Below are 27,330 nucleotides of genomic sequence, written 5' to 3' on the forward strand. Positions count from 1 at the left end.
CCGGTTGGAGACCAGGTTGGAGATGCATATAGTCGAAAGAGAGCCATTACCTCATCTCCTTTTCAACCTTTTCAATAGCCAATTCGATATATATATATTAATTATTTTTTTTTCAAACATGTTCATGTAACTCGATGATAACTTGATCAATATGGACTGTCCAACCTGAGCTTGATACCATTTGAGTTAAGTTGAATTTTTTAAAAAATTAAAAAATTAATTCGATTGGTGGGTTAACATTCGTCGATTTGGTCAATCAATTTTATTATATTTTTAAAAAATATTTAATAATTAATATTCTTACAAATATTTTAATTTTTAATATATAATTTTTTTTAAATAGTTAATAAAATAATATAAAAAAAAGAAAAATAGAGGATTGAGTTGGATAAATATTCTTTAGACCGTCCATATTGGGGGCAACGAAGGATTTATCCGCGTAAATTAGAATACAGTTAAAAAGACAAAGCGAAAAGCAAAATTGTACCAGCCGCGTCAAACCGATCGGACAAGATAATACAGCCAAACGTTCGTCCATGTTTAGGCTGTGGAGAAGGCGATAGCTATTTCACGAGACAAGACGTTTAACCCGATCCTATCGCCAGCTCCATTATTTTACGCTCTGCATTTCGTCAGCTCTACTCATCATTCTCCTCTGAGAAACCTTAGAAATCTCGTTATTGGCTGTCCTCTATACCCAATCGCGGCGGCAAGTTTTTTTTTTGGCATTGCAGAGCATGGAGAAGCCGTCTTGGCCTTCGGAGAAACAGGTAATTTTTCAACTTCTATTCAATTTGCAATGCGGTTCCATGTTGTTTTTGCTTTTTTGAATCTCTTTCGCTTAGTTTCTGTGTGGATTTCACTGGTTTCTGGATTGTTTGATGTTTGTTTTCATGATTTCGCTGGCGTTATGCGTGTTCTGTTTAATTATTTATGGCTGGAATCTTTTGTTGATATTCTGTACGTGTTTGCTCGGATGTTGATTTTGATTCACCTTGTATATTCTGTATTGGATCTGTGCATCATTAGTTAGCTCAATGCTAGTATGGGGATCTAATGGGAGATTGTTCCTGGCATAAATCTTAATCTCTTGTGATTTTATATTGGATCTCTCATGGTTCATTTGTAATTGATCTGCTTGTTTGTTTTAGCTTAATAGAATCAAGGAAATTGTTTCGGAAATGTCCAAGAAAAGTATGGAGCACGTTCGCATAGTTGTCTCTCCGTATCGCATTTGTCCACTGGGAGCTCATATTGATCATCAGGTTAGTCGGACATGATGATTCTAAAAATTTGCATCTGCATCTCATTGAAGTTCATATTTGTGCTGTTAACGCAATAAGAGTAGCGGCATTTTGCCTGGGTTACATTGTTAGTAAATAACGGAGTCAGAAGATGACATTAAAGTTCTTTTGAACTCTTATGTTGGTTGCTAGGGTGGGAATGTTTCAGCGATGGCCATAAATAAGGGAGTGCTTTTAGGATTTGTTCCTTCTGGCGATGCTCAGGTAATGATTATGCCATTGTAAAATTCTTTGTAGCCATTTGAATTACAATTTCCTGAATCTCAAATGAGAGACTAGTAGCATTTTTTAAAGAATGTAGCATTACTATAGGGTTTTTTATTGCCTTAAAACAGCTACTCACATGTGGGTTTAAATCTGTGTTATATTCGATGTATATGGTGAAATCAGAATGTTTTGGTTTATATCTGCATATGGTTGCAGCGCCTTGATGCAGTCATAGAAAACATCGTTAACAGACATTTATAAGGAAGAAGTGTGGAGTTTTGAACTTCGATTATAAAACCTGCAACGGTAACTATAAGCGCAGATCCCATCGACTGTTATGTTTTGCATGGAAGGTGATGATCGACTACTGACTATGCGCCTTAAAAAGAAACTGTTCTTCAATCAATTTCTAAAGACACTCTTACTGAGTCGAGGACTCGTTGATAGACTTGATAGTGAGTGAGACCACACAAAAACCGGGTTATTGATGCTTTATAGTAGCAACGTTAAGATGGCTTGAAATGTGTTCTGTTTTTGAATTGATGTAAATAGACTATGATGTTTCAGCTTTATCAAACCATGGATCAAGTAGTTCCTACATCAAGGCAATTTAAAATCAATGTTCAGTTAATCTGATCATGCCATCTACCTTATTGGTAATCATGGTAAGTACCGGAAAATATTTCCTTAGATTTTAGAATATATGTGAGCTCCCATGTCAGTTCAAGAGAAGAACGAAAACCCTTTATAAAGGTGTGGAAATCTCTCCCTAGCAGACACGTTTTAAAAACCTTGAGGGGAAGCCTAGAAAGCCCAAAGAAGACCATATCTGCTAGCAATTGGCTTGGGCCGTTACAAATGGTATTAGAGCCAAACACGAGGCGATGTGCCAGCGAGGAGGCTGAGCCCCTAAGGGGGTGGACACGAGGCGGTGTGCAGGGGGTGGATTGGGGGGTCCCACATTGATTGGAGAAGGGAACGAGTACTTGCAAGGACGCTAGGCCCCAAAGGGAGGTGGATTGTGAGATTCCACATCAGTTGGGGAGGAGAACGAAAAACCCTTTATAAGGGTATGGAAACCTCTCCCTAGCAAACGCGTTTTAAAAACCTTGAGGGGAAACCCAAAAAGCTCAAAGAGGACAATATATGCTGGTGGTGGGCTTGGGCCGTTATAATACAACTCCTTTCTTGGTACCAAAGTGTAAAAGTGTACTACTCTAGTGTGTTCTCGGTGTGACAATCACACTCTTTTGGTAGCATAACAACAATTGTACGATACCTGTTACTTTTGCTTTAAATTGATTTTTAAAACCATGGTTGTTATGTATATTGTTAGTGTTTTAATTTCTTGGGGTGTTCAACTTCAGCTCTTAAACTTTCTCCGCACATGGAGATATTGATCTCTACCTGTTTATATTTCTTCACGAATAATCTATGCAAGAACAACATATTTTTATCTTGAAACCCAAGTTTCCGTCCTATTTAGATTTAAAGCAATTTTTGGAGCTCTTGCAGGTTGTACTCCGTTCAGCTCAGTTCAAAGGAGATGTCAACTTCAGGTGCAGTACACACTAAAATCTTTTTCTTTCATATCTTATAACTGTTGTAGAAGTATGCATCAATAACAACCCTAGTAACACTTTTATTATTAGCAAGTGAAAACTGCAGGCTTTCATTCCTGAATTCATGTCAACAAATCATCACCACTAGATTGCCTACAGGCTGAAATGAAATAATCCTATACCATGCAATATCGAACGAAATCTTCTAATGCTGCTGTGATTGTGAATTGCCTGTGGATCAGGCCAAAGAAGGCAATTCATGTTTACTAGAAATAACATAATCACTAACTTAATGTGAATGCCTCCAACCAGTTCACTCCCTCCCTCTACATCCGTTCTTTCTCAAAGAAAGTTTCTACTGTAGTTTGTTCGACTCTTTCTAAATTTTCTGCTTAGGTGTATGATTTGTTCTACTTGGATCTTATTGCTTGCTTTTATTATATCACTATATAGCTGAGTACAAAGGGGACTAGAATTGTATGTATAAGGTTTCACCATGTGAGTTCCTTTCCCTTTTGAAACTAGAGTTGTTTGTTATTCTGTATTTTCCCCAAAATTTGGGAGAAATCAAAATCATGCTTGCTTTGAATGATGTAAAATGTGGTAGGACTTCAATTTTTGGATTTCCTGTCAATATTAGCCTACTTTTTCACAGGCGTATGTAAATGCAAACTTTTCGTGCTCACTGCTGCAATAAACATTCATTGACTTATATCGTGGAAACTGCAGAGTTGATGAAAAGCAGTATCCAAATCACTCTAATAACAAGAAGGAAGAGACCAATGCAAATGGTCATGCTAAATTGGAGGGGGATAATAACTGGGGAAGGTATGCTAAAGGAGCATTATATGCACTACAACAAAAAGAGCATTGTCTTTCTCAGGTTAGCGACTTTTCTTTGTTTTGGAGTTTATAACTAGTTTGGGATGAACCCAGTTAAAAAGTCTGTGGCAAAGAGTATATTAAATTGCGTGATGCATAGTGTTTGCTTTTATTCTGTGATTAGTTTGTTTTAAACGAATTAACAGCGAAAGTAGTTCAGCTTTATAGCTTGGAGACTTGGAGTCATTACCTAATATTTTTGCTGCAAGCATCCGCTGGAATTTAGAATGTTTGGGTTATTAGAATTATCAGAAGGTATCATATCACTTTATCTTTACGTAATTGTTTTAAACTAGTATCATATACAATGCCCTACTTCTCAGTTTCCACCTACTTAAGTAGGATGTACCATGCTGCAAAAGGCTATCCAGCTACCATAAAGTCTTTTTTTGTTGCCTTGAAATCCTCAATGTCTCAATAATTTGTTAGGGATATAGGTTAGTTTCGTTGGACCGTTATTATAAGTGCCTTGTTGTTGGAATCCTGATTATGCCTGGGGAGTTTGTAAACATTGGGGTTGGAGTGTGTATCAAGAATTAAAAAGTTCAATAGAACTTATTTCTCTATTGCAGGGTATAGTAGGATATATTTGTGGTTCTGATGGTCTTGACAGTTCAGGCCTCAGCTCTTCTGCAGCTGTAAGTATATATTATTTTTTTTCTTCCTCATTCTTGATGCCTCCTTTTGCATTCTGACAGCTTTAAAGTTGGTCGATTGTTAATAGGATTAAATTACCATATATGATTTTGTTTAGTACCACAACTCGAGAGAATCTTTTCTTTACCAACAAATTAGATTAACAAGTTATGGGTAAGAATTTTTAAATGATCTTATTTTATATAGAAAAAAAAATGATATACATTTGGATAATCATTCTCATTTTGAACAAGGAAATAAGATTTAAGATTAAATCTATGTGAAATATATTTCTTAAAAAGAGACTTTTCAGATGATTGCCATGAAGTACATAGTTACCTACAATCCCCAATTGGAGTTCACAAAAGACTATTATGTTATTTAAATAAAAATTTTCAGTGATGAGCTTGAGTCTCGAAGGAATTGGTAGTATGCAGTCCGCATCACTTGAAGTCTGTGTTATCAGTCTTCAAAGGAAGAATTGAATATCAAGTTCTATAGTGCAGACTGTAATGTAGATATACAGTAGACTGAATTGTAAGAATAAAGTAGACACATAATGGTATGTTTTTTCCCTATTTATTCTTGGAACGTTGCATTGCTAAAGCTAATTATGATGCTCGTACGATTATACAAGAGGCCTCAGCTTCAATAACCAAGTTTTAATATTCGTAGTTTATGGTTGACAGGTTGGATTGGCTTACTTGTTAGCGCTGGAAAACGCTAATAATTTAAAAATATCTCCCACAGAAAATATTGACTATGATAGGTGGGTAGTTCGATTTCTTGATTATATTTCTGCTGCATATAGTCAATTGGTCTTTCTGAGATAACAATGCTGCTAGTTTACATGTTCAAATTACTGTGGTAACAAAAATGAGTTACCTGCTTTTATAAGAGTGGAGCTTAAAGACAGTTATATTATTTCTAAATCTCCTTCCTGTAGCTCTTCTATCATGCACTCTTCCATTAACTTCAAAATTTAACTCGTTGACACAGAAAACTTGAATTTAAATTTAATTTGTTTCAAGTGCATGCTTTGTTTTGAAATCATCTTGTGGGGCCGCAACGGCACAATTGCCTAAGCACCAGCATTCAGCCTGCCAATTGATAATCAAGTAATCTTGTGAGCTTTTGGTGAGGTTATAGATGAACAGTTAATGTCCGGATATCTGACACGAGACATTTTCTGGAGATGGATGAATACTTGGGGTGATATTATTTGGGTTAGTTTTGTATTTCTTTTGAAAGAATAAACTGCATAAAAAATTGGTCAAACCATTTACTGCGGTGATGTAGCTTTCTAGAAAAGGTAATTGTTGGTATGATTTTTTGCTAATTTGAGAAAATATTATTTAATAAAGATTTTAATAACAATGAGGTTGATTATTAAAAAATTTATGAATAAACCGTCGAGTTGCTTCTCAAATTTCTCAATAAATCAATGAAACATATTTCCAAATCAATATGTGATGGTTAAAATAATTATTTCCTTTACTAGATTCAAAAGCAATACCGCATGCAGCTAAATTTGTATGCATGCTCGATTTAAATACTCGCATGTTTTTATATGTTGTTTTCCCTTTGTAATGTAGGCTAATTGAAAATGGATACTTGGGTTTGAGAAATGGCATACTGGACCAATCTGCAATATTGCTTTCAAGCTATGGTTGTCTATTGCATATGAACTGCAAGGTAGTGAATTGATCCTCCACTGGTGTTTAGCAAATTTCTTATAATGAAGTACAGAAGGATTGATTTCATCTACCATTTTATCATTTTGCATCTTTTCCAAGTTTCTAACTACGTGATATACTTGGTTTATTGATTTTGTTTGTTTTTATGCCGGTTTATTCCAAAAATTCAATACTTATACTGTGATACTGATAAATCGCTCTTTATTTTAAAAAAGCAATAAGGATTTTTTGGTGTTCACATTATTGGCTAGGATTAGGAGACAGTTTCGGTATTCAGTTTTTCAGATTAATTCTTTTAAGTAATACTTTATTCACTTTTGTGCGCGCGTGTGTGAACCTGTAAAATATTTGGATTTCATTATGTTGCTTCTTCATATTTTAATTCTATAATAGGAGTTCTGTTTTTCAACTGCTTTTCCTTTCCGTTTGATATATCCCATTTTCTAGTCGGTTGAACAAGCGTAGTATATAAATTCAAGTTTTTCCATTTAGTTCAAAAATGCCTGGAATATTCTTTAAATGATACATAAGTAAAATTAGGTATAAACATTGCTTAACCTAATAGAACCATTTGTGTATTTAAAATATAGACTATCTGTACTGAGCCAGGGTGGGTTTCTATGTACTTATTAGCCTATGGGGAGTGCTTTTCATGTTCTTCCATTTTGTTTACTTTTCATATGTATCTAAAGGAAAAGGGCTTGTTTCTTATATATAAAAATAGGTAACATTATAGGGACATAATCAAAGTTAGGATGTATTTGGAATGACTTTCTAAGTGCTTAAAACTTTTAAAGCCTTAGAAAGTCGAACCAAACAAGACCTTAATGTAAGTGTTAACATTTTGCTTCCTTCTGTAAAACCATACAAAGGAACCAATATATTTGGGTTGCACCTTATTTTAGCTTTCTGGGTTATTGTTGTCTTCTTTTGGGTAGCCTTTATTCCCATTCTACCTCTAATCAGCCTTGGAAATGGTGAAACAGGTATTTCACCTTTACTCTTTTTTGCTTCGACTATTCTTTACAATCGAACAGCAGAATTTATGCTACTCAGGCCTAATACTTGTTTCTCAGGCAACTTCTGGCTCTTGTCTAATAATGGCATTTTGATGTTGTTTGTTCTTCTATCTCATCTCAATAATATCTTTCAGAAGCAAACCTTTAATCCTTTTGGACTGTACTTGCTTTGAGTGTTTGAATGTCTCTCTCTATCTCTATTTCCGAAGTTTTGTCTTGTCACATGTTTTATACTTTAGTCGTGACCATAATTTGTTTCATGATTATTATTTGACATGTGAAGACTAAGGATTTCAAGCTTATACGCCCACTTGATATGGAAAGCAGTCTAAAATCTGAGACGCAGAAGGAATACCAAATTTTATTAGCATGTTCAGGATTGAAGCAGGCTTTGACAAATAACCCTGGATATAATTACCGCGTTGCCGAGTGTCAAGAGGCTGCGAAAATTCTTCTGAAGTAAGATTTACACCTTCTTGCTGACTGGACCTCCCGGGTTTTAGTAGTACTGATCTATTCGTATCAGAACATCTTCCTTTTGCGTTTTTGAACCGTTCCACGTTTGAGGTTGTAAGTAATGCTTGAATTTGAGGAAGGAAATAGTATACTCAGAGAAAATATCTTATTGAGTTACTATTTCAAGTGCCTCGAATTTTCATTTATATAAAAGGAGAAACCTTTAGAATAATAGAGGAAGTTAAATTGGGAAAAATTAAATGGAAAAATTAAATTGTAGGCAACTCTCTTTGACTGAGTAAAAAGGAGGAGCTTGGGGTGGCCTCGGTGTTGTAATGCCAGTGTACATTGAGAATCGGATGATTTGATGCAAGGTTGCAGCTGAAAGAATGATCTAAAGATGTCTGGCGAGAACATTGGAAAAGTAAATAGGAGAAGGAATAAATATTTCGAAGGGAACCTTATACCTGCAAGGAGAAGTCATATGGCGAAGGGAAGTAAAGGCTCGGTTTAGAGGAAACACTTGTGAATTCATTACCTTGCCTGACAGATAATCTCTAGACGTTTATAAACAAGACTATGACTTACCGGGACAATAATTTGAGATCTAAATGCATTAGGGTCTCTCTCTCTCTCTCTCTCTCTCTCTCTTTTTGAGAAGATTACCTCTCATGTGGGCTGGTGGGTGCATGCAAATATAGAACCTCTTAGAGGAAGTAAGGATGCCTTAACCACCAAGCTATGTTACGTAGGCTTTTCTCTCTTCTTGCATGTTAAATGAGTATCATATGAAATCTGTTGTTTTCAATGGATCAACGGTATTTATTACTCGTTTTTCATTCTATAGTGCGTCTGGCAATTCGCATCTGGAGCCACTCCTTTGTAATGGTAATATTTCTGCCGACCTTGTAAAGTTTGCTTTTTTGTTTTGGTTATTTTTTAATCCTCGTATGATGACCTTGATTCTTATCTCCTTTCTGAATCTTGTCGTCTTATCAGTTGAACAGGAAGCTTATGAAGTTCACAAGGTAATGTCATTTTAACAATGATGCAAGGATTTCTCTCTATATTCTACATCCATCATTGTCTTTTAGTTTCACTTATTTCATGGTCCTACCCTAGGTTTCCAGCAAATAGCAATGGCTGTTATAAAATCGATTTGATTTCTATGTATTCGGGTATTAAATCAATTTTAACTGAAAAGAAATCTGGAATGGCCATTTATTCAATGTTCATGGAAATGCAACGCCTGGTCAACTTCATTCGTTTTCTTGTTGTTGGACATGGTATATTTCAGCTCATGTTTCCCAGTTTCCACCTTGTTTATAATGAAGTCCAGCATTATTAGCAAAACTGTCGATAACCTTGGACTTTATTTTTGTAACTTTTTATTAAATTTCACCTCATTCGGATTTTCTTGTACAGTCGAAATTAGAGACAAACTTGGCAAAAAGAGCAGAGCATTATTTCTCAGAAAACACGCGGGTCTTACAAGGTACTCTTTCACAGACGTTCTTGTTTGCAAAGCCATTCTTATCTTCCTTTATTCAAGTACCAGTTTCTTTTTTTTCCCTCTTAGTTGTAGTCATGTCGAGGACTTAAACAGAACTATAATATAATGGTCATTTCAGGACTCGAAGCCTGGGCTTCAGGAAAGTTGGAAGACTTTGGAAAACTCGTTGCGGCTTCTGGGCGAAGTTCAATTGTAAACTACGAATGTGGTATGCCTTCACTTTCTTATATAAAGAGCCTTCCTTGGGCATAACATGGAGTTGTTTATATAACCTTAAAATACCCCACCAAAGAATATATGTCTATTTGGTATGAGGCATTTTGGGAAAACTAAAAGCAAAACCACGAGAGCTTATACTCAAAGTGAACAATATCATACCATTGTGTAGAATCGTGGTTCTTAATAATTATTCCTCCAATTCCTTACGTCACGAGCATCCCCACTTATGGTTCCAGATCGTTCAGTTAAATAAATTTCAGATTTCTCCATTGGATTAGCAACACTGAATGACATTGATTCCTTAGTTCTTTGCTTGAATGGGATTGCCTGGATTTTTGATATACGCTCTGAAAACTGTAACACCATAATAAATGATTTCCATGAAGGTGCGGAGCCACTGGTTCAACTATATGAGATCCTGTTGAAAGCACCAGGAGTATGTGGAGCGCGGTTCAGTGGTGCTGGATTTAGAGGGTGTTGTATCGCTTTCGTAGATGCGGACTATGCTGCTGAAGCCGCAAAATTCGTGCGGAAAGAGTATCAGAAGGTGCAGCCGGAGTTAGCTGCACAGATAGACCCCGAGACGGCCGTGTTGATTTGTGAGCAAGGCGATTGTGCTCGTATCCTTTGAGCCACTTCTCCTTTTATCTATTCGTTTCATTCTTTCTATACTCAAAAGATTTGTATCTTGTTTGTTCGTGACATTTTACAGGCAAGGAGGCAGCTTCTTGTAAGTACTTTTTTGACATTGAACTTGCAAATGCAATAATAATAATAATAAATTTCATTGATAATGTGATATCCATATTGGTTTTTGAGGAGAATGATATACTTTTATAAGGGTGTGGAAACATTTTCTTAGCCAGACGCTTTAAAGCTTTGAGGGGAAACTCGAAAGGGAAAATTTAAAAAAGACAATATCTACTAGCGATAGACTAGGCTTACAGATAATTATTTAATTTAAATCATAACATAGAATCGAAAAGCTAGAGGGTTAGAATTATTCCATATTGGTTGGGGAGGAGAACAAACTCCAAGAGAGGAAAACAAACCTCCATTTATTGTGATATCCGGTTGGGGAGGAGAACAAACCACTATAAGGTGGAAACCTTCCCCTATCAGATGTGTTTTAAAGCCTTGAGGGGAAGCCCGAGAGGGAAAGCCCAAAGAGGACAATATAGGGGAAGCCCGAGAGGGAAAGCCCAAAGAGGACAATATCTGCATTTATAAGGGTGTGGAAACATGGTGGAAACCTCCTCCTATTAGATGTGGTGTGGAAAAGCCCAAAGAGGACAGGACAATATCTGCATTTATTATAAGGGTGTGAAAACCAAGGAAAGCCTAGGAAACCAGGAAAAGCCCAAAAAGGTCTGCATTTATTATAAAGGTGTGGAAACCTTCCAGCAGACGCGTTTTATAGCTTAGGAAACCCGGAAGGGAAAGTCTCCAAATGGGATAATATCTGCTAATGGTGGATCTGGGTCGATAGAATTTTTTTCAAAAACTATAGAAATTATAATTTTAGAGAATTTGTTTGAATAAATAAATCAGTATGGAGAAAACTACTGTTATATTCTCAATAAAAAAAAGAATTGAAGAAAGAATAAAGAATAAAATAATATACAACTAAATAGATAGTGAGAGACCGAAGGGATAAATTTATTATCCTCCATGCGGACAAGTCGACTTTTATAGACATGTTGGATTCTTCTCGACAGTCGCATGTCGATCCACATGCTCCTCCATGTTGACATGTCGAACTCCTAAATTTAAATAAGTGAATTTTTATAAGTAAAAATCTTAATAAATAAAAAAAATTGTACAAAAATAAGTTTGATTGAATAACTTTAACCAAATTTATAAATTTGATAAACGACTGTTCTATCTTTTAAAAAAAAAAAAAACTTTATTAATTTTACATCTTGCTTTGTCATTCCTGAAAAAAAAAAAAAATGGTTGATCCCAAAGAAATTGATTATAATAAATTTGAATTTGTAAGATACAATATCGACGAAAACATATCAGAAGTTTGATTCTTGCCTTGTTGGAGGGGTTGAATTATTGGAACAAGCAATTAAGGTTAATGTAAGATTTTAAAACTAAGTTCAACAATATTTAAGGATTCAGTTCCATTTGGTTCGTATAAGTTCAAAATATCGTCATTTTGAGAGTACAGAAACCAAATTGAACCAAACCCAATAATACGTACATGGACCAAAATAGTATTTTTATATATTTTTACTCCGATAACAAACGAGCATATTCTTAATCCATTAAACTATATACTAAGGATAGCGAATTATTATATTTTATACTTATTTACATCTGATTACAAGATAAGATAATAATATAGTAACCTATGATAGTTTCCATGCTTTCCCACCATGCCTACTAAAGCTTTTCAATCTTCCAAAGAACATGACAAGAATGAGAATAAGTTTCCCCTTTGCACTCCATCTCCCAGCAAACCCATACCATGCATCTCTACAAGTGCTATCAGCCACAACTTGTCTTTTGCAGCTATACCCACTTGAGAACCCAACGTTTCCATACGCACTGCATGTACGTTCAATATTACACTTAGTACATTCGTTTTGTTTATATGGGTCGAATTCGAATTCAAATTCGAATTCGTTCATGAACTTACCTGATCACTTCAACGGCAATGTTGAGTACACTGAAGTTGAGAGGGTCATTTTTTAGCTTGTCTCTCTCACTGATGCAAATGAGAGTGATGAAAATAGCCAAATAAGAGAGCTGTGAGAACGTAAAATATTTCACTGAGTGTTGTCTTTTGTCATTCCCATCTACTATTGAAGCTTTCTCTTTAGTCCTTAGCGGTAAAAAAGTTGTGTATGGTGGAAGATACCTGAAAAAAAAGCCATATTTTTCGTTGTATTATATGAAAGTTTATGCTTAAAAGCTATCATCTTTGGCCACTTTCATTTACCTAATACCCATTATCTTTGCCTCTAGGGTGCATCTCAATTAGTTCAAAACAACATATTCAAGCTATTCTCTCTCTCAAACAAACGCGTAAACAATCGATCACTTTCATTTACCAAATACCCATTATCTCTAAAGTGTGAGTTCTATTTGAAGCACTAAAATGCTCGATCATTTGAGCAATACTTTGGTGCACCCTACCACCGCTACATGATAGAAAAAAAAAATGGGTATAGTTCGAAATACACTAAAGTACCTTTCCATCAATTTTACTAACGTGTCCACTCATAGCAACATTCTACATTTAAAGACGAAATTAAACTTCTGTTTTTTAGTCGATAACATATGTCTTAACCAATACAACCACGACACTGTTGTTATTGTCTTAACCAATACAACCACAACCACGAGACACGGTTGTTATTGCATATTATCCCAAAAAAAAAGGCACTAGGGTAGTGGAATTTTAATACATATCTTTACTTTAATAATGTGACAGGTGTGATTAGACCACTTTATTTGGATGAAAAAATCAGTGAAAAAAAAAAACATCAAACACATTGTGGATAAAATTGGACCAATCATTTTAACTGTCAGCTAAATGCGGTTAGAATCTAAATAAGAATCAAATAATAATAATAATAAAGGGAGTTAAAAAAATTAAAAAATTTAAAAGAAATTAATTTTTTGGATCAAAATAAAGTGAAATGGGAAAATTTTTAAAACTTTTAAAATTTTAAATATTAATTATTTATGAAAATTGAGCAAAAAAGGAAAAAAAAAACATTAAAGTAATGATTTGAAAGCATTAAGTAAGAAGTGAATAGAACACTCACATCATAACAAGAAATACGACCAAGATCGCCGGCGAGATCAGCGAGATATCCACCACAGATTCTCCGGTATGTCTTGAATTTATGACCTGAAAAAATGACCCCACCACCTTCTCGTACGGATTCATCCCATCCCAAATCCCACCGGAGTTGTTCCATTCCAACGAACAAAATATAATGAACTGCAAAATTACGAACCCCGCCGCGGTCGCCGCCAGAAACCGACACCGGACCCCCGACAATAGATGTGAATACCCCATCACCGAGTTGTTCTTCAATATGTACCTCCATCCCTTCTTCCCCGTCACCTTCGCCGCCGCCATTATCACCAACCGGAGCCCCACCGGATACAAACACCCTCCCAATAGCACCTCGGCGGCGAGTATGATCAAAAGGCCGGAATTTTTCTTGAACACAATCATATTTTCATTTGTGGGTATGAACCCACAATTTGTAAAAGTAGAAACCGTACTAAAAATTGAAAAAGTTACGAAATTTATGCCTTTGGTTTCAAGCACGTGCCTTGCATGTGGCACCATAATTAGGTATATGATGATCATGCACGCACCACCGATATTCGTCGCTAAAAGATACCCAATTATAATCCGACCCAACACCATGAATGATGATTTTGAGATGCTTAGCTCATCGACGGTGGCTGATTCGTTTTCGAACTCGATGGTGCGAGGATCATCGTGGTTGGTTTGTTTGTTCTGGTGGGAGAGTTGGAAGCTGACGGCGGAGAGGAAGACTTCGCCGCCAAGGAACATGAGGGTGGTGATGATGAGGAGTTGGAAGTTGGAGAAAACTTCCATTTCGACCACAGACATGCTCGAAACTGTGGCGGCCGAGACAGAGGTGAAGAAAATGTTGAGGTCATTTGGGGCCGCGGAGGTTCTAGTTTTGGTTAGCTTTAAAGATCCATAGCCAATGAGAGAGAGGGTTATGAAATAGCAGAGGTGAGCCAAGAAGGAGTTTGCGGCGGACACCGGCAGCCGGAGAGACGGCGGTGACCGGAGGAAATAGAGTGGTAAGTTCTTCATTTCCGGCTTTTGTTGCGGCGGTTAAAAGATTGGAGTGGAGTGGTGGGATTATATAGAGATGGGGTATTTTAGGGATTTTAAATTTTTTATCCATTAAGAAAAATAATATATATATATATATATATATATACCTTAGCCTTATTTTTGTGTGAGACAATATTTATTTATTTATTTATTTTATGTAAAAATAATTTTTTTAAAAAAAAGAAAAAAAAAAGAGAAAATGAGAGAATATAATTAGGTAAATATGGTTGAAAAAATTTAAATAAGAAAATAAACGTGTTTTTTTTTCCACACCACAATTTGATGGATGAATAAAGATGGCGTAGAATAAATAAATTAAATGAAATAGACCATACCAAATTTCCTCCAATAAAAATTTTAATATTTCTTTTTTTTTTTTAATTAAATTCGAACCCCCGATACCGTGGTTCATAGCCACGTGCTCTAATCCTCTGAGCTACAAGCCCTACCCCGTTTCTACTGGATCTGTTCCCGGGGGTACCCTAAAAAAAGGAACATTTCCTCTCCCCAACCATTTGCCATTCCGGGTTGGTTAAGAAGATGTGAAAGCACCTCTCCCTCTAATAAGTACGGTGCATTCCAACACAATGGTATGATACTCTGATACCATGTTAGATGAATACGACTCTCCAAAATTGGATGATATTGTTGAATTTGAGCATAAGCTCTCATGGTTTTGCTTTGGACTTCTCAAAAGGCCTCATCAAATGCGATACTATTATTTGATTATAAATTCATGATCATTCCTTAAATTAGCCGATGTTGGACTTTCATCCAACGACCAATATCTTTTACTTTTTTTTTTAAAAAAAAACCGACCAATATCTCGAAAGTAAGCCTTGCATCTGTAGAAGCCCGCTAAATGAATAAAGACAAAAATTAATAATTTAAATATAAGAAAAAGAATTAGTAATTGGATCCACTATAAGATTAATTTTCATTTTTAAAAAATAAAAATACAATACGACAATTTGCACACTAATCAAATTTAAATAAATTTAATTAATGTCTCGTGCAAACTTGAATATTACACTTAATGGAGAACTTTAGGCACGCATTAAAAAAATATAACTACTAATTAATTGACACGTGTTCAAAATCTATTGGATATAACAACAAATTAATTAAATAAATAATATAAACCGAACTTTGAATTTAAACCACAAGTTTTCTCCTAAAATCAAAGGTTTGATAATTATGGGTGGAGTTATTTCTTAATTAATTTCTTAATATTAATTTGAATTAATATATATATATATATATTTCAGTTAATTATAAATTTAATTTTCAATAATTAAATAATAATTATACGAGGTGCTTATTAAATTAGGTTTAAGCTATACGTATAAATAAAGATGTAAATTTATAATTTTATTTACGAGGCTAATGATTAAAGTCTAAAAAATTATGATTGATTAGATCTAAATTCCGTAATTGAATAAACAATTTTATATATATATAAAAAATAGCATTATTGGTTTGGATTAGTCAAATTGCTCACAATAATGCACTAATAAAACATTTAAAATACAATTAAATCGCTAATCATAGGATGGCGGAGAATTCGGGTAGTCTGGTATGCAGCTGATGGCCCCCACCTCACCCATCATTGCCATGTGGAGCCTCCACGTGCCATCTTCTAAGTGGTTCTCATAAACTAATCTCTCTTAAATTTTCATAATTAAGAGGATGAAGCAAACCCCAACTCATAGTCAAAGAATGGAGCGGGGAACGAAGAAATCCTTCTCTAAAAAAATTTCATTTATTTTTGTGGAGATTTGCATAAATTTCTGTCCAAAGAGGATAATATCTATTAGCCATAGACTTAACCGTTACAAATGATATTAGAGCCAGACACTGTGTGCGAGCGTTGAGTTCCGAAAGGGGTGGACACCCGGCCTTATGCTTGCGAGAATGCTGGGCTTCAAAGGGAGATGAATTGTGAGATCCTACGTCGGTTGGAGAGGAGAACAAAACACCTTTGTAAGGGTGAGGGAGATGAATTGTGAGATCCTATATCGGTTAGAGAGAAGAACGAAACACTTTTGTAAGGGTGTGGGAGATGGATTGTGTGGAAACCTCTCTACTTGGTTAGAGGGGAGAACGAAACACCTTTCCAAAGGTGTGGAAACCTGTCCCTAACAAGTGTGTTTTAAAAACCTTGAGAGAAAGCTCGAAAGAGAAAATCCAATTTGCAAGTGGTGGATGTTGGTACTATAAATGAGAATCTAGTACGGTGGACACACATTATAAGAGTGTGAAAACCTCTCTCTAACAAACGTGTTTTAAAAATCTTGAGAGGAAGCTCGAAAGAGAAAACCCAATTTGCAAGTCGTGGACGTTGGCGCTATAAACAAGAATATACGACCCTAGACAGACATTATAAGAGTGTAAAAACTTCTCCCTATCCTAGTTCCATCATTCATTTCGTTTAGAACGGGTTTTGGAGACTACGACCCGGAGACTAAATGGGAATTTTAACTAAGGAATAATAAAATAAGAATGGGAATATAATCGTGATGAACGTACAAAGGGAGGACACAAATTAATGATGCTATAAATATGTGGTACTACTATCAATCAAAACCATCATGAATTGAATCCCACGTTGTTGTTCGATAAAAACAATGTCGAGAATGCAAAGGTTGTCATGTTTTCTCATTAGGGTTCATCCCTTTTGGATTCATCTCTTCTATTTCCTTTCCATTTCATGTTTTGGGTTCTTGGCTTTGCTTGTTTTGAAGCCAAAAACAGCTTCTTATGATCATTTCCACCCTCAAAATCTCGACCTTTTCTTCACCTCCGTGTCAGCCGCCACAGTCTCAAGCATGTCGGCTGTCGAAATGGAGGCCTTTTCAGACCCTCAGCTCATCGTTTTGAGCGTTCTAATGTTCATAGGAGGCGAAGTGTTCACCTCCATGGTCGCCCTCCAATTCAGGAAGTTCAACCTCAAATTCCCCGACCATAAAATCGCTTCTGTTCCAAGTGATTTGGAGGCCAAATTTGATCCGCCGCCGCCGGAGAGATTAAAGTACAAATCCATTAAGTTTTTGGGGTTTGTAGTATTTGGTTATCTCATACTCTTCAATTTCTTAGGCATAGTTATGGTTTTGATTTACCTAAAACTCGCTCCAACTGCACGAGACGTTCTAAAACAAAAAGGGTTAAAAACGACAACTTTTTCGGTTTTTGTCGTGGTTTCGACTTTCGCTAGTTGTGGGTTTGTGCCAACGAACGAGAACATGATAGTATTTCGTAAGAATTTAGGTTTACTTCTCGTGCTTATTCCTCAAGCGCTTCTCGGGAATACGTTGTTTCCGTCGTGTTTGAGGGCTTCGATTTGGGGTTTGGGGAAGGTGGTGAAGAAGAAGAAGTTGAAAATTGTAGGGTTTTTGTTGGAAAATAGTGAGGAAATTGGGTTCTTGCATTTGCTTCCAAAGCTGGATTCGTGGCTGTTGGTTGGGAGTGTTTGTGGGTTCGTTGTGGTGCAGGTTGTAGCCATTGGGGCGATGGAGTGGAGCTCGGGTGCGCTAAGTGGACTGAATTGTGGTGAGAAATTGGTTGGGATATTGTTCTTAAGCGTAAATTCAAGGCATAGTGGTGAAGCCATTGTGGACCTATCAATACTCTCTCCTGCCATCTTGGTTCTCTTTGCTGCCATGATGTTAGTTTTCTTCTCTCTCGGTTTCGGGTTCGATAATCATTCGGTTTAACAATAAGAGTTTCGTTCCATAATCATTAATTTTTTTTTTAATTTTTTTTGTACTAACTTTTTTCTCGATTCTTTTTGTTTGTTGATAACCATTTTCAAAATTTAAGTTTTAAAAGAAATTAAATTTTTATTTTTATTTTTTTTTGAAGTTGACTATGAATTCAAACTTGTTTGGATTCATAGTATGATTTTAAATTTAAAAATAAAATTAAAATACATACATACATACATATATATATATATGTATATATATATATATAATTAATATCTCATTTGAAAACTATTTTATTTTTGTTTTTAAAAATTTAGACTTATTTTCTTCTTTTACGTTTGGATTTATAACCCAATTTTAAAATTTTTTAATTTTTAAAATTAGTTTGGATTTTTTAAAAATATTACTAAATAATATATAATACTATACAAAAAAGAATTAATTTTAAAAAATTAAAAATAATCAAATTTTCAACTATTATTTATAATAAATATAAATTAAAATATAAATAAGACACTCAATGATTTGTTTTTAAGGATGACTGTCTGGTTTTTATTTATTTATTTATTTATTTCCAGAAGTCCTAATTTCATTTTAATTATTTGTAATTGTTTGACTTATGAGCCTAATGCATATATTTTATATTAAATATTTATTTATTCTGTAATTATTATTATTTTTTAAAATTTTTTATTGATGGATTTAAAATTTTTAAAATTTACAGGTATCTTCCACCTTATACTTCTTTCATGCCAATAAAGATTGATGAAGGAGATGGAAGAATTAAAAGGGCCAAATTTATGGATAATTTCCTCTTCTCCCAACTCTTTTATTTGATAATGTTCGTCTTTATTATATGCGTTACAGAAAGACGTAACATCAAGGACGATTCTCTTAATTTCAGTCTGTTCAACATTATTTTCGAAGTTATCAGGTAATAGAGTATCGGGTAGCTATATCGTAATTGAATCAAAAAGTTATCGATATCAATTTTTAGGGTTTATTGACGTTTATGTGAATTGAATTTCTAAAATGTATATTTGATTTGGACAGTGCATATGGAAATGTGGGGTTTTCACTGGGATATAGCTGCAAAAGACAACTTTACCCTTCGAGCGTTTGTGTCGACAAGTCGTTTGGATTTGCGGGAAAATGGAGTGACAATGGAAAGCTGGTTCTTATTGTTGTCATGATCTTTGGACGACTAAAGAAGTTTAATATGAACAAACAAAGAGCTTGGAAGCTTTTTTAATCTTTAACTCATGTGAAAAACACGTTTATTTGTAACTGAAAAAAATGTAATTACTCGTATATGATATTTAAGTTTTTGTAATTGACTTTCGTTCCGTGGGTGTTTTGGGAAACGCCCTTGCGATGGTTTGGATGCTTGTTGTATGAACCACTATGCATGTGTTGCTGCTAGGTCAATGAAGTCATTGATGTCATCGTCGACGTAGAATTTTTCACAAACCCTAGCTTACGAAACAATACCCTTCCAATTTTAGTTTGGGCCAAGCATAGATGTAGCATGGGTATCTATGCAATCCTTCCACTAAGTCAATCTCATCGTAATAGTCTGTGATGTCCCACATTGATTGGGGAGGAGAACAAACCACCATTTATAAGGGTGTGGAAACCTTCCCCTAACAGACGTGTTTTAAAGCCTTGAGGAGAAGCCCGAAAGGGAAAGCCTAAAGAGGATAATATCTGCTAGCGGTGGATATGGGCCAGTGGATTTTGGCCCATTATGTATGATCGTTAGCCTCACGATTTTAAAACGCGTTAGGGAGAGGTTTCCAACCGTTTCTCTATCCAATCAATGTGGGATCTCACAATCCACGCCCCTTGGGAGCCCTATGTCTTTGTTGGCACACCGCCCCATGTTTGGCTCTGATATCATTTATGAGAGCTAAAGCCCACCGCTAGCAGATATTATCCGCTTTGACCCGTTACAGATTGCCATCAGCCTATTTGTTTTTCTATCTAATCTATGTGGAGTCTCACAACACGTCTGAACGTTCTTAAATCATCGAGAAGTAGGGAGAGGGAAGTAAATGGGTGAAAGGTAAGTTTTAATGGGAAAGTAGTTTAGAAATTGAATGGACAGTGAGCAGAGTTGTTTGTCAGCTGCTACAAAGAAAACAGGCCACTATTCAATTCATTGCCCTTTCCCAAATATTGGTGGGATTTCATTTTCTCTTCTCTCTCTTCCTAATTAACTCATTGCTATGAACTTCGAATGGGAAACTTAGCCCGGTTCTCACTCCGTTTAGCTATCAGAGAAAAATTTCTCTCCACTCTCTCTCATTTTCCATTTACACAAATTAGCAAGGTGGGGCCGGGTGGGGGGTCGTGCCCGTTCTCGACCTCCATGTGGGGTCATTTGGCCTCATTTAGCTATCACATAAAAATCTCTCTACTCTCTCATTTTCCATTTGAACACAAACTCTCCACCCTATGAAGGGTGGGTTTCCGCATACCTTCATCCCTAGAGTTAAATGTGTTAAGATCGCACAACAATGCTTACACGAGATAAATACAAAGAACACGAGAGAAAAAAAGCAATGAAGAATAGAGATGAATACAACTAACTGAAGAGAGAGAAAATGTAAAATAAAATCTAGATGAACAGGTTAAAGTTTATATCGATCACTTCGTGTATGTCTCAAAAAGTGTACTAATTATGAAGTGGGTTAGGTCAAGTAGGAACCACCCTTTTGTCCTCAACAAAAGTGGTGCCATTATTATTATGGATCATCTTCTCATAGCTCAAGAAGAAGCACTCACAACAATGGAGCTGGTTCCTCAACACCTTGCATCTGATGATTATTGTCAAGCTCTCGTCGTCTCGAACACGGTCGTGAGCCATAAACAACATCTTCTGAGAAATGAGAGGGAGTGGAGAGATTTCTCCATGTTAGTTAAACAGGGTCGGAGGCGGAGTTTATATACTCCAACCTCATCCCACCTCATCAACCCAGCTAATGGTGAATTTTGCACAGAGAGTCTGAAACTTTCGATGCATGACCAGTAACCCAAAGAAATGAAATAATGGTATTTACTAGCAACAACATAGCGGAGATAGTCAATCAACCCATATATTTTTGGGATCAAGTTCACGACCCTAGACGAAGACAAGAGTCAATGCGAGGATTGGTGGAACTCCTAGGCTTTGCTTTGTGGCACGAAACTATCTCGAGGCTAGCAAGCATTGGTGATAAACAAATTTATGCATGCTTTCAGAATCCTTACTCAATCCTCGTAGAAGTAAATAGGAAATCTCTAAGGAATGTAGTTTGAGGCTCGACTTCTTTTCTTTTGGAGTTCTTTGTTCGACATTTGAGGATTCTATTGACATGCTAAATTTAGGGCATGACTCTAATACATGTTAAATAACTCTCCACGATTATATGATATTGTCCACTTTAAACATCATCTCTCATGCATTTGCTCTGGGCTTCTCGAAAAGACAGAGTATTCCTTACTTGTAAACTCATGATCATTCTCTAAATTAGCAGAGGTGGAACTTTCATCCAACCATCTGAACTTATTTCAATGGATTAAGACATATTTTATTAATCAAAGCGGAGGAAGACGAGAAACGAATTGAGGAGCAGACATAAAAAATCTAAAAGACATCGAGTGAATAATATTTAAGTCAAAAGTGAACCGTCAAATTTAAAAAAAAAAAAAAAATTACTGGAATGAATTAAGTTTTGGTCACAAAGTAAAACTTCTTTTACCACAGTTAAAAATGAGTTTGGAGGTAATAAATGGGAGTAAGTTAGTTTAATTATTTAGTGGAGGCAATCATTTAAAATGAAAGAAAAATATTGGTCCCTAAAACCCAAAAAGTCTTTTGTGGTATAAGCTAAATAATTCCCACAACTTTATTTACATTAAATCACTCAATTAAAAATAACTCAATATTTAAAAGTTAAATTAACTTAATTTCCCCGTAATAATACGTATGCACGTTAAATTAGATCGGAGTTTTCAACTTCCTTTATAATTAGTATTGGCTTAACATATTATAGGATCTCATGCATGTTGTATGCTCGTAATTATGATAAACATGACGGTTACTCTTCCTATAATGTAGGATAGATGAGTACATATGATAGCACGTCTCTAATCCCAAGCTTACGTTCATGTATACTGGCAATTGTTCGATATAATTATGACTCTACTAACTGATATTTACTCTTATCATCCGTTTTCATTTTAGCTAGATCACTAATGTATAAGTTATAATAAGTAATATGAGATAAAATTTATAGTGCATTAGTGTAACGAAACTATTTACTGAGTATTTAACGTACTCACTTCTCATAAACTTTGCAGGTGAGGAGATAACATAGGTGACATTGATAAAGGACTGATTAATAAGTTATGTAGTGTTGCACGTTTTTGAATAATATCGAGTCTTTTGATCTAATCAGGCTAATTGATACTGTGTTCACTGACTGTCATTTGTTTCATCATATAAAGATTATTTGCTTATTATTTTTTCATAAAATCCGTCAATTTTGGTGTTTTATTGATATTTTCATTACATTTCTATAAAATTGAAACTTCGATATCTTTATTGACGAAAGATACACTGGAGATTTTATTTATTTATTTATTTCGTTGATTTTTTTTTTAATGCAAATTTATATGGAAACAAATTTTTTTTACTTTTAGTATTAATATTAATAATAATATGGTAACCAGAAGTCACAAAATTATATTTTTCAACTCAAAGATAAGAACTTTGTTTACATTGTAAAAGTTGAACTCTTTTGCAACCAATTTAATGTAGTCTATGGACCAAAGAATAAATTTAGACCCAATTTCTCATTCATTTTTGCGGGGCTAATAACCCGAACAAACTCGTTAATTAATTTCCTCTCAAATTTTCGTCTAAATTACACTTTTAATCCATAAATTTTGAAATCTATATTTCTCGAGGTCCTCGACTTTCAAAAATATATAATCTATCTCTAAATTTTCAATTTTATGTATCATAAATTTATTAGACACAAATTTAAAAGTAAAAAATCATTAAAAAAAAAAAAACCATCATTTTATCGGAAAAATGCTTCTTTTTCTTTTCATAACATAGATTAGATTAATTCTAATAATCTAAAGAGATTGTATTGTTATTGAGAATTGAATTAATTCTTTTTTTTCTGTAATAAAAAAAAGAAAATTATTGTGGCGGAGAATGGGCCTCCACGGCGGCGGCCGGCCTCGTAGTTTTGTCGCATGAGGGACAAATTGTGAGCGTCGCCGCCTTAGGTAGCTGAATATACAATTGTGAAGCTCCAAGTTTTGTGGATCTTAATTCCTGCAACTCTTTCTTCAACCTTCCATTCTCTTCCTTCAGCCTTTCGCAATATTTCTTCAAGAACTCGCAATCTACTTCTGTTTGTTTCAATTTCGACCTGTTCGATAAAAAAAACATTTGAATCCACAGTCCAATTTTTAAAAAATTAAGAACCACGACTCTCTACGATACTATGATATTGTCCACTTTGAATCTAAACATGTTTTTCCAAAAGATTTCATATCGATGGAGATATATTACTTATCTATAAACGTATATAATCTCCCGACAATCCTCGACAATACTAACCTTGCACGCCTGTTTTGAAACCAAACTTCCACTTGTCGAGCTTTGAGGTTTAATTGCTGGGCAAGTGCTAGTTTCTGGGCCTGCAAATCCATGCAAAAACAGAGAAAAGTTTAAATTTTTCGTAAGAAAATTTGATGGGTATTTAAGAAAAATGAAAAGAAGGAAAAAGGGTGAAATGGGTTGTGGAAATAATAATAAAGGGTTACCAGATTCAAGGTGGTGTGAAGTTTGAAGGTTTCTTCAAGCAAAGTGAGCTGTTCTTGGGAAAGCCTAAGCTTTTTTCTCTCTCTTTCTAATCCACCACTAATGGCGTTGCAATTATAATTAGTGGATGACCGATCTCTACTAATTCCAAAGGAGGAATCCTTGGAGGGTTCATTAGCTTGAAGCTGCATGTTAATGGCGGATTCCTGTCTTGGAATGAGAGAGAAAGAGAGGTCAGACAAGAACTTGGGCTGTTTGTTGGCTTTCTGCATCTTTTTTGGAACATAATCGCCAAATCCTAAGGCAAGGCCAAGCCTGGTGTTGCAGAGCTCATCTTGGTCTCCCATGGCGGTTTAGAGAGAGAGAGAGAGAGAGATGGGATTTGGAGAAGAAGGGTAAGGTGGGGATTAATTAAGAGAGAGTTGGGAAGGAGGTTTCAAGTAGAATCAGTTTATGATCATCAGTTTTGAGTTTTAATTATTGGGTTTATGAATGAATTTTGTTAAATGAGTTTTAATTAAGAGAAGGAGAGAGAGAGAGAGAGAATTTAAGAATGAGAATAAGAATTTTTTAAGAGTTAAAGCATGAGTTACACAACTCTGACTCCTAAGACCAAACCAAGATCTTCCTTAAATGCATTTGACCAATATCTTTCTTTGACTTTGTCTTTTCTAAATATTATATTTATTTTCATTCTTTAATCATCTTCTTTATCAACTACTTGGTATTTTCATTATTTTCATTCTTTCTTTGAGTTACACAAGAGGTTTGGATCGAGAAATCTCAATCGGTTGAAGAGGAGAACGAAACATTTCTTATAAATGTGTAGAAACCTCTCTCCTACAGACACTTTTTAAAATGTGAGGCTGACGTTGATATATAACGGACAAAAGCGGACAATATCTACTAGATGTGAACTTGAGCCATTATCAATAGTATCAATGTCCGACGCCAAACAATGAGCCAATGAGAACACTGGACCTTCAAAGGAGTGGATTAAGTTTATCTTTTGTTGGATTTGAAAATGGGAAGAAGAAAACTGCCAAATTTACGTGTCTATTTTTGTTGGTAGTGTTTGGACCCAAAAGGTCACATTTTCTAACTTAGGAACTGGATTTCAATTATATAAGTTTAGGGTTTTTCTTTGTGTTCATATTTGAAATAACTTAGGGTTTGTAATGATTATTGGACATTATAATATGCTTGCATTTCCATACACATGTTGCTACCATTCATATCATAACTTCAATGAACTAAACTCTTCTTTTAATCCTATATCACTATCTACTTAATTTATTTAGAAACTTTTCAAAGTTTCAATATACTCTTGACTTTAAAAATACTCTTAAAATTTTTTTGAACTGGAATGTTTACCTGAAGTCATTCAAGCAATTAACCCTTTTTCTAGCCCATTCTATAATCCATTCCCACCATCGAGCAATCTCCAAAAGTCTCAAATAAGAACTCTTCTGTAAAAAAATTATAACCTATTAGTATATTGTTGAATAGAAATAAAGAACGCTAATCATTTATGAAATTGTCGGTATCTATTTATTATGAGTTAAATCTTGTCATTCGACGAAGTGTTCATATTCATAGAAATAAAACAAAACAAAAGGAAGTCATGTCATGAAGCCTGGATTGAAGACACTTACATCAGTTGATTAATTCACTTTACCACTTCCCTTTCAAATCATTTGTCACTGGGGAATCTCCAGTGCAGCCATTGGTGATGTTAAACTATTGCAACAATCAATCACGTTGAAAAGTTGAGAAATGCACACCTCTTTCAGTGCCATACATTTATTGCATACAGCACTAGAATGCCGACCATCTGCACCAAAAAACTCCGAGGCTTCAGATGCCATATTTATGTTCAAATTTACAAGTTACAACCTGTGCAGATAGATCTCACATGTCACAACAAAATTGGAAATGTTTTGACCAAAAAAATTGGGTTTAAGTTTGAAATTGGAAGTTTTTCTTTCTAGAAAAAAGCATCTAGCATATGAACGAGGACAATATCTGCTAGCGGTGGACTTGAGCTATTACAAATGATATCAGAGCCATACACTGGGCGATGTGCCAACGAGGAGGCTAAGCCCCGAATGGGCGGTTGACACAAGGATGCTAGGCCATGAAGGGAGTGGATTGGAGGGTCCCACATCGGCTGGAGAAGGGAACAAGAGCCAACAAGGACATTGGGCCACGAAGGGGGTGGATTAGAGGGTCCCACATCGACTGGAGAAGGGAACAAATGCCAGCAAGGACGTTGGGTCTCAAAGGGAGATGGACTGTGAGATTCCACATCAATTGCAGAGGAGAACGAAACATTCTTTATAAGAGTGTAGAAATATCTCTCTATCATACCTGTTTTAAAAACTTTGAGGAAAAGAAAAAAAAAAACAATATTTGCTAGCGGCGGACCTCGGCTATTACAAGGACAAGACAGAAGAGAGGGGAGAGGGGAGAGAGAAAGTAAAGGCGTAAAAGGAACCAAATGGGAGTCCTCAATGAAGGACAAAACATGGGTGAGCCATCTTGCCAGGAGTGGTTCTGTTTGGCATGGAACAAACACGTGAAATTATAACATCGGTTAAGTCAGGCCGAAAAGCGTAAATGACTTGATGAAGGAGATGGTTATCTTGGTAGGTATTGGGTCTATTTCGTTATGAATGAGAAACAAAATCACAAGCATAAGCTAGTCCTTGTCTCCCTTCCGCCATGGACCAATAATTGATTCTCTCTCTCTCTCTCTCTCTCTCTCTCTCTCTCTCTCTCTTTCACACACACACACACACACTCTAGATCTCCAAAGGAGTATGCATAAAAAGCTCCCTCTATATATTGCTCCAAACCTATCTCTTTCAATCCCTATAATCTACATAACCTGATATTTATTAGAGAAGATAAGAGTCAAGAAATGGGATCCTCACATTTTCTTTTCTTTTTCCTTCTCTTTAATCTCTTCTATCTTCTTTCAGTGCATCGTTTGCAATCTCCACCCCCCTCCACAGGAAGACCTGCAAGAAAGTACCTTGGTTCATCATTTTCCAATCCCGAATCTGAATTCCTCAAAGTCGAGGTATGAAACAAATACTAACCTGTGCCAATGGATTTCACCACCCTAAACATGTACTGATATTTCCTTATTTATGGTTATGGATATGCCAAAATGCAGGTTCACGAAGACGAGTTCAATAGACCATCTGCAAAAGATATTTCCTCCAACATACCTGAATATGAAGCAAGTATCGACCGTATGGGCGAACTTGTCTACCACATTGATTATCATGGAGTGACAACGCATCCAAATCCGACGCCCAAACATCCATAGCCATAGACAACATATCAACTTTAAAGATGAAATGAACTATTCATACGTGTACTGAACTTCAGATACTCTCTTTTGTTTTATAATCTATCAAATGCTCGTTTTTTTCATATACGATAGAATCATT

At 35.4% G+C, this 27,330-nt stretch overlaps 5 protein-coding genes across 8 annotated transcripts; 3 read left to right on the forward strand and 2 right to left on the reverse strand.

Annotated features, from left to right (window-relative positions):
* Positions 1 to 488: 488 nt before the first annotated feature.
* Positions 489 to 10,289, forward strand: LOC111429648 (galacturonokinase). Its single transcript, XM_023065583.1, has 14 exons — positions 489 to 770; positions 1,152 to 1,265; positions 1,437 to 1,508; positions 3,027 to 3,070; positions 3,803 to 3,956; positions 4,528 to 4,593; positions 5,281 to 5,360; positions 6,187 to 6,286; positions 7,591 to 7,766; positions 8,611 to 8,651; positions 8,763 to 8,791; positions 9,189 to 9,258; positions 9,395 to 9,484; positions 9,882 to 10,289. The coding sequence occupies exons 1-14, from the start codon at positions 738 to 740 to the stop codon at positions 10,124 to 10,126; spliced, it is 1,314 nt and encodes a 437-aa protein (XP_022921351.1). The 5' UTR covers positions 489 to 737; the 3' UTR covers positions 10,127 to 10,289.
* Positions 10,290 to 11,715: 1,426 nt separating this feature from the next.
* Positions 11,716 to 14,334, reverse strand: LOC111429647 (sodium transporter HKT1). Its single transcript, XM_023065582.1, has 3 exons — positions 13,278 to 14,334; positions 12,143 to 12,364; positions 11,716 to 12,051 (listed from the first exon to the last, which is right to left on the reverse strand). Exons 1-3 carry the CDS (start codon positions 14,315 to 14,317, stop codon positions 11,853 to 11,855), a joined length of 1,461 nt encoding a protein of 486 aa, XP_022921350.1. The 5' UTR covers positions 14,318 to 14,334; the 3' UTR covers positions 11,716 to 11,852.
* A 2,634-nt stretch (positions 14,335 to 16,968) lies between these two features.
* LOC111429681 (probable cation transporter HKT6) lies at positions 16,969 to 19,325 on the forward strand. The gene is made up of 3 exons (XM_023065621.1): positions 16,969 to 18,005; positions 18,770 to 18,979; positions 19,099 to 19,325. Exons 1-3 carry the CDS (start codon positions 16,969 to 16,971, stop codon positions 19,295 to 19,297), a joined length of 1,446 nt encoding a protein of 481 aa, XP_022921389.1. The 3' UTR covers positions 19,298 to 19,325.
* Positions 19,326 to 23,124: 3,799 nt separating this feature from the next.
* On the reverse strand, positions 23,125 to 27,065 carry LOC111429651 (homeobox-leucine zipper protein ATHB-4-like). 4 transcript variants are annotated; one of them, XM_023065590.1, is made up of 6 exons: positions 26,806 to 26,892; positions 25,525 to 25,703; positions 25,244 to 25,338; positions 23,872 to 24,075; positions 23,666 to 23,745; positions 23,125 to 23,474 (listed from the first exon to the last, which is right to left on the reverse strand). In XM_023065590.1, exons 4-6 carry the CDS (start codon positions 24,058 to 24,060, stop codon positions 23,240 to 23,242), a joined length of 504 nt encoding a protein of 167 aa, XP_022921358.1. In that variant the 5' UTR covers positions 24,061 to 24,075; positions 25,244 to 25,338; positions 25,525 to 25,703; positions 26,806 to 26,892; the 3' UTR covers positions 23,125 to 23,239. The 4 variants fall into 4 exon arrangements, 3 of the variants coding, with proteins under 3 accessions (XP_022921358.1, XP_022921359.1, XP_022921356.1); XM_023065591.1 differs by having other exon boundaries at positions 23,872 to 24,079; XR_002708205.1 differs by lacking the exons at positions 23,125 to 23,474; positions 23,872 to 24,075 and adding an exon at positions 26,974 to 27,065.
* On the forward strand, positions 26,665 to 27,313 carry LOC111429652. Its single transcript, XM_023065592.1, has 2 exons — positions 26,665 to 26,954; positions 27,051 to 27,313. Exons 1-2 carry the CDS (start codon positions 26,793 to 26,795, stop codon positions 27,204 to 27,206), a joined length of 318 nt encoding a protein of 105 aa, XP_022921360.1. The 5' UTR covers positions 26,665 to 26,792; the 3' UTR covers positions 27,207 to 27,313.
* The last annotated feature ends 17 nt before the right edge of the window (positions 27,314 to 27,330 follow it).

The sequence above is a fragment of the Cucurbita moschata genome, unplaced genomic scaffold (genome assembly GCF_002738365.1).
Source record: "Cucurbita moschata cultivar Rifu unplaced genomic scaffold, Cmos_1.0 Cmo_Scf00032, whole genome shotgun sequence".
NCBI classification, from domain to species: Eukaryota; Viridiplantae; Streptophyta; class Magnoliopsida; order Cucurbitales; family Cucurbitaceae; genus Cucurbita; species Cucurbita moschata.

Excerpts from the sequence above, each read along its gene's own strand:
- LOC111429648 (XM_023065583.1), top strand. The coding sequence starts at position 738 with ATGGAGAAGCCGTCTTGGCCTTCGGAGAAACAG. Across the intron at positions 771-1,151 it reads CTTGGCCTTCGGAGAAACAG|CTTAATAGAATCAAGGAAAT; the intron begins GTAATTTTTCAA and ends TGTTTGTTTTAG. Across the intron at positions 5,361-6,186 it reads GAAAATATTGACTATGATAG|GCTAATTGAAAATGGATACT; the intron begins GTGGGTAGTTCG and ends TTTGTAATGTAG.
- LOC111429647 (XM_023065582.1), bottom strand. The coding sequence starts at position 14,317 with ATGAAGAACTTACCACTCTATTTCCTCCGGTCACCGCCGTCTCTCCGG. Across the intron at positions 12,365-13,277 it reads GTCGTATTTCTTGTTATGAT|GTATCTTCCACCATACACAA; the intron begins GTGAGTGTTCTA and ends CTTTTTTTTCAG. Across the intron at positions 12,052-12,142 it reads ATTGCCGTTGAAGTGATCAG|TGCGTATGGAAACGTTGGGT; the intron begins GTAAGTTCATGA and ends ACGTACATGCAG.
- LOC111429681 (XM_023065621.1), top strand. The coding sequence starts at position 16,969 with ATGTCGAGAATGCAAAGGTTGTCATGTTTTCTCATTAGGGTTCATCCC. Across the intron at positions 18,006-18,769 it reads GTTCTCTTTGCTGCCATGAT|GTATCTTCCACCTTATACTT; the intron begins GTTAGTTTTCTT and ends TAAAATTTACAG. Across the intron at positions 18,980-19,098 it reads ATTATTTTCGAAGTTATCAG|TGCATATGGAAATGTGGGGT; the intron begins GTAATAGAGTAT and ends TGATTTGGACAG.
- LOC111429651 (XM_023065588.1), bottom strand. The coding sequence starts at position 24,216 with ATGGGAGACCAAGATGAGCTCTGCAACACCAGGCTTGGCCTTGCCTTA. Across the intron at positions 23,746-23,871 it reads TTCACACCACCTTGAATCTG|GCCCAGAAACTAGCACTTGC; the intron begins GTAACCCTTTAT and ends ATGGATTTGCAG. Across the intron at positions 23,475-23,665 it reads TTTCAAAACAGGCGTGCAAG|GTCGAAATTGAAACAAACAG; the intron begins GTTAGTATTGTC and ends TTTATCGAACAG.
- LOC111429652 (XM_023065592.1), top strand. The coding sequence starts at position 26,793 with ATGGGATCCTCACATTTTCTTTTCTTTTTCCTTCTCTTTAATCTCTTC. Across the intron at positions 26,955-27,050 it reads CTGAATTCCTCAAAGTCGAG|GTTCACGAAGACGAGTTCAA; the intron begins GTATGAAACAAA and ends GCCAAAATGCAG.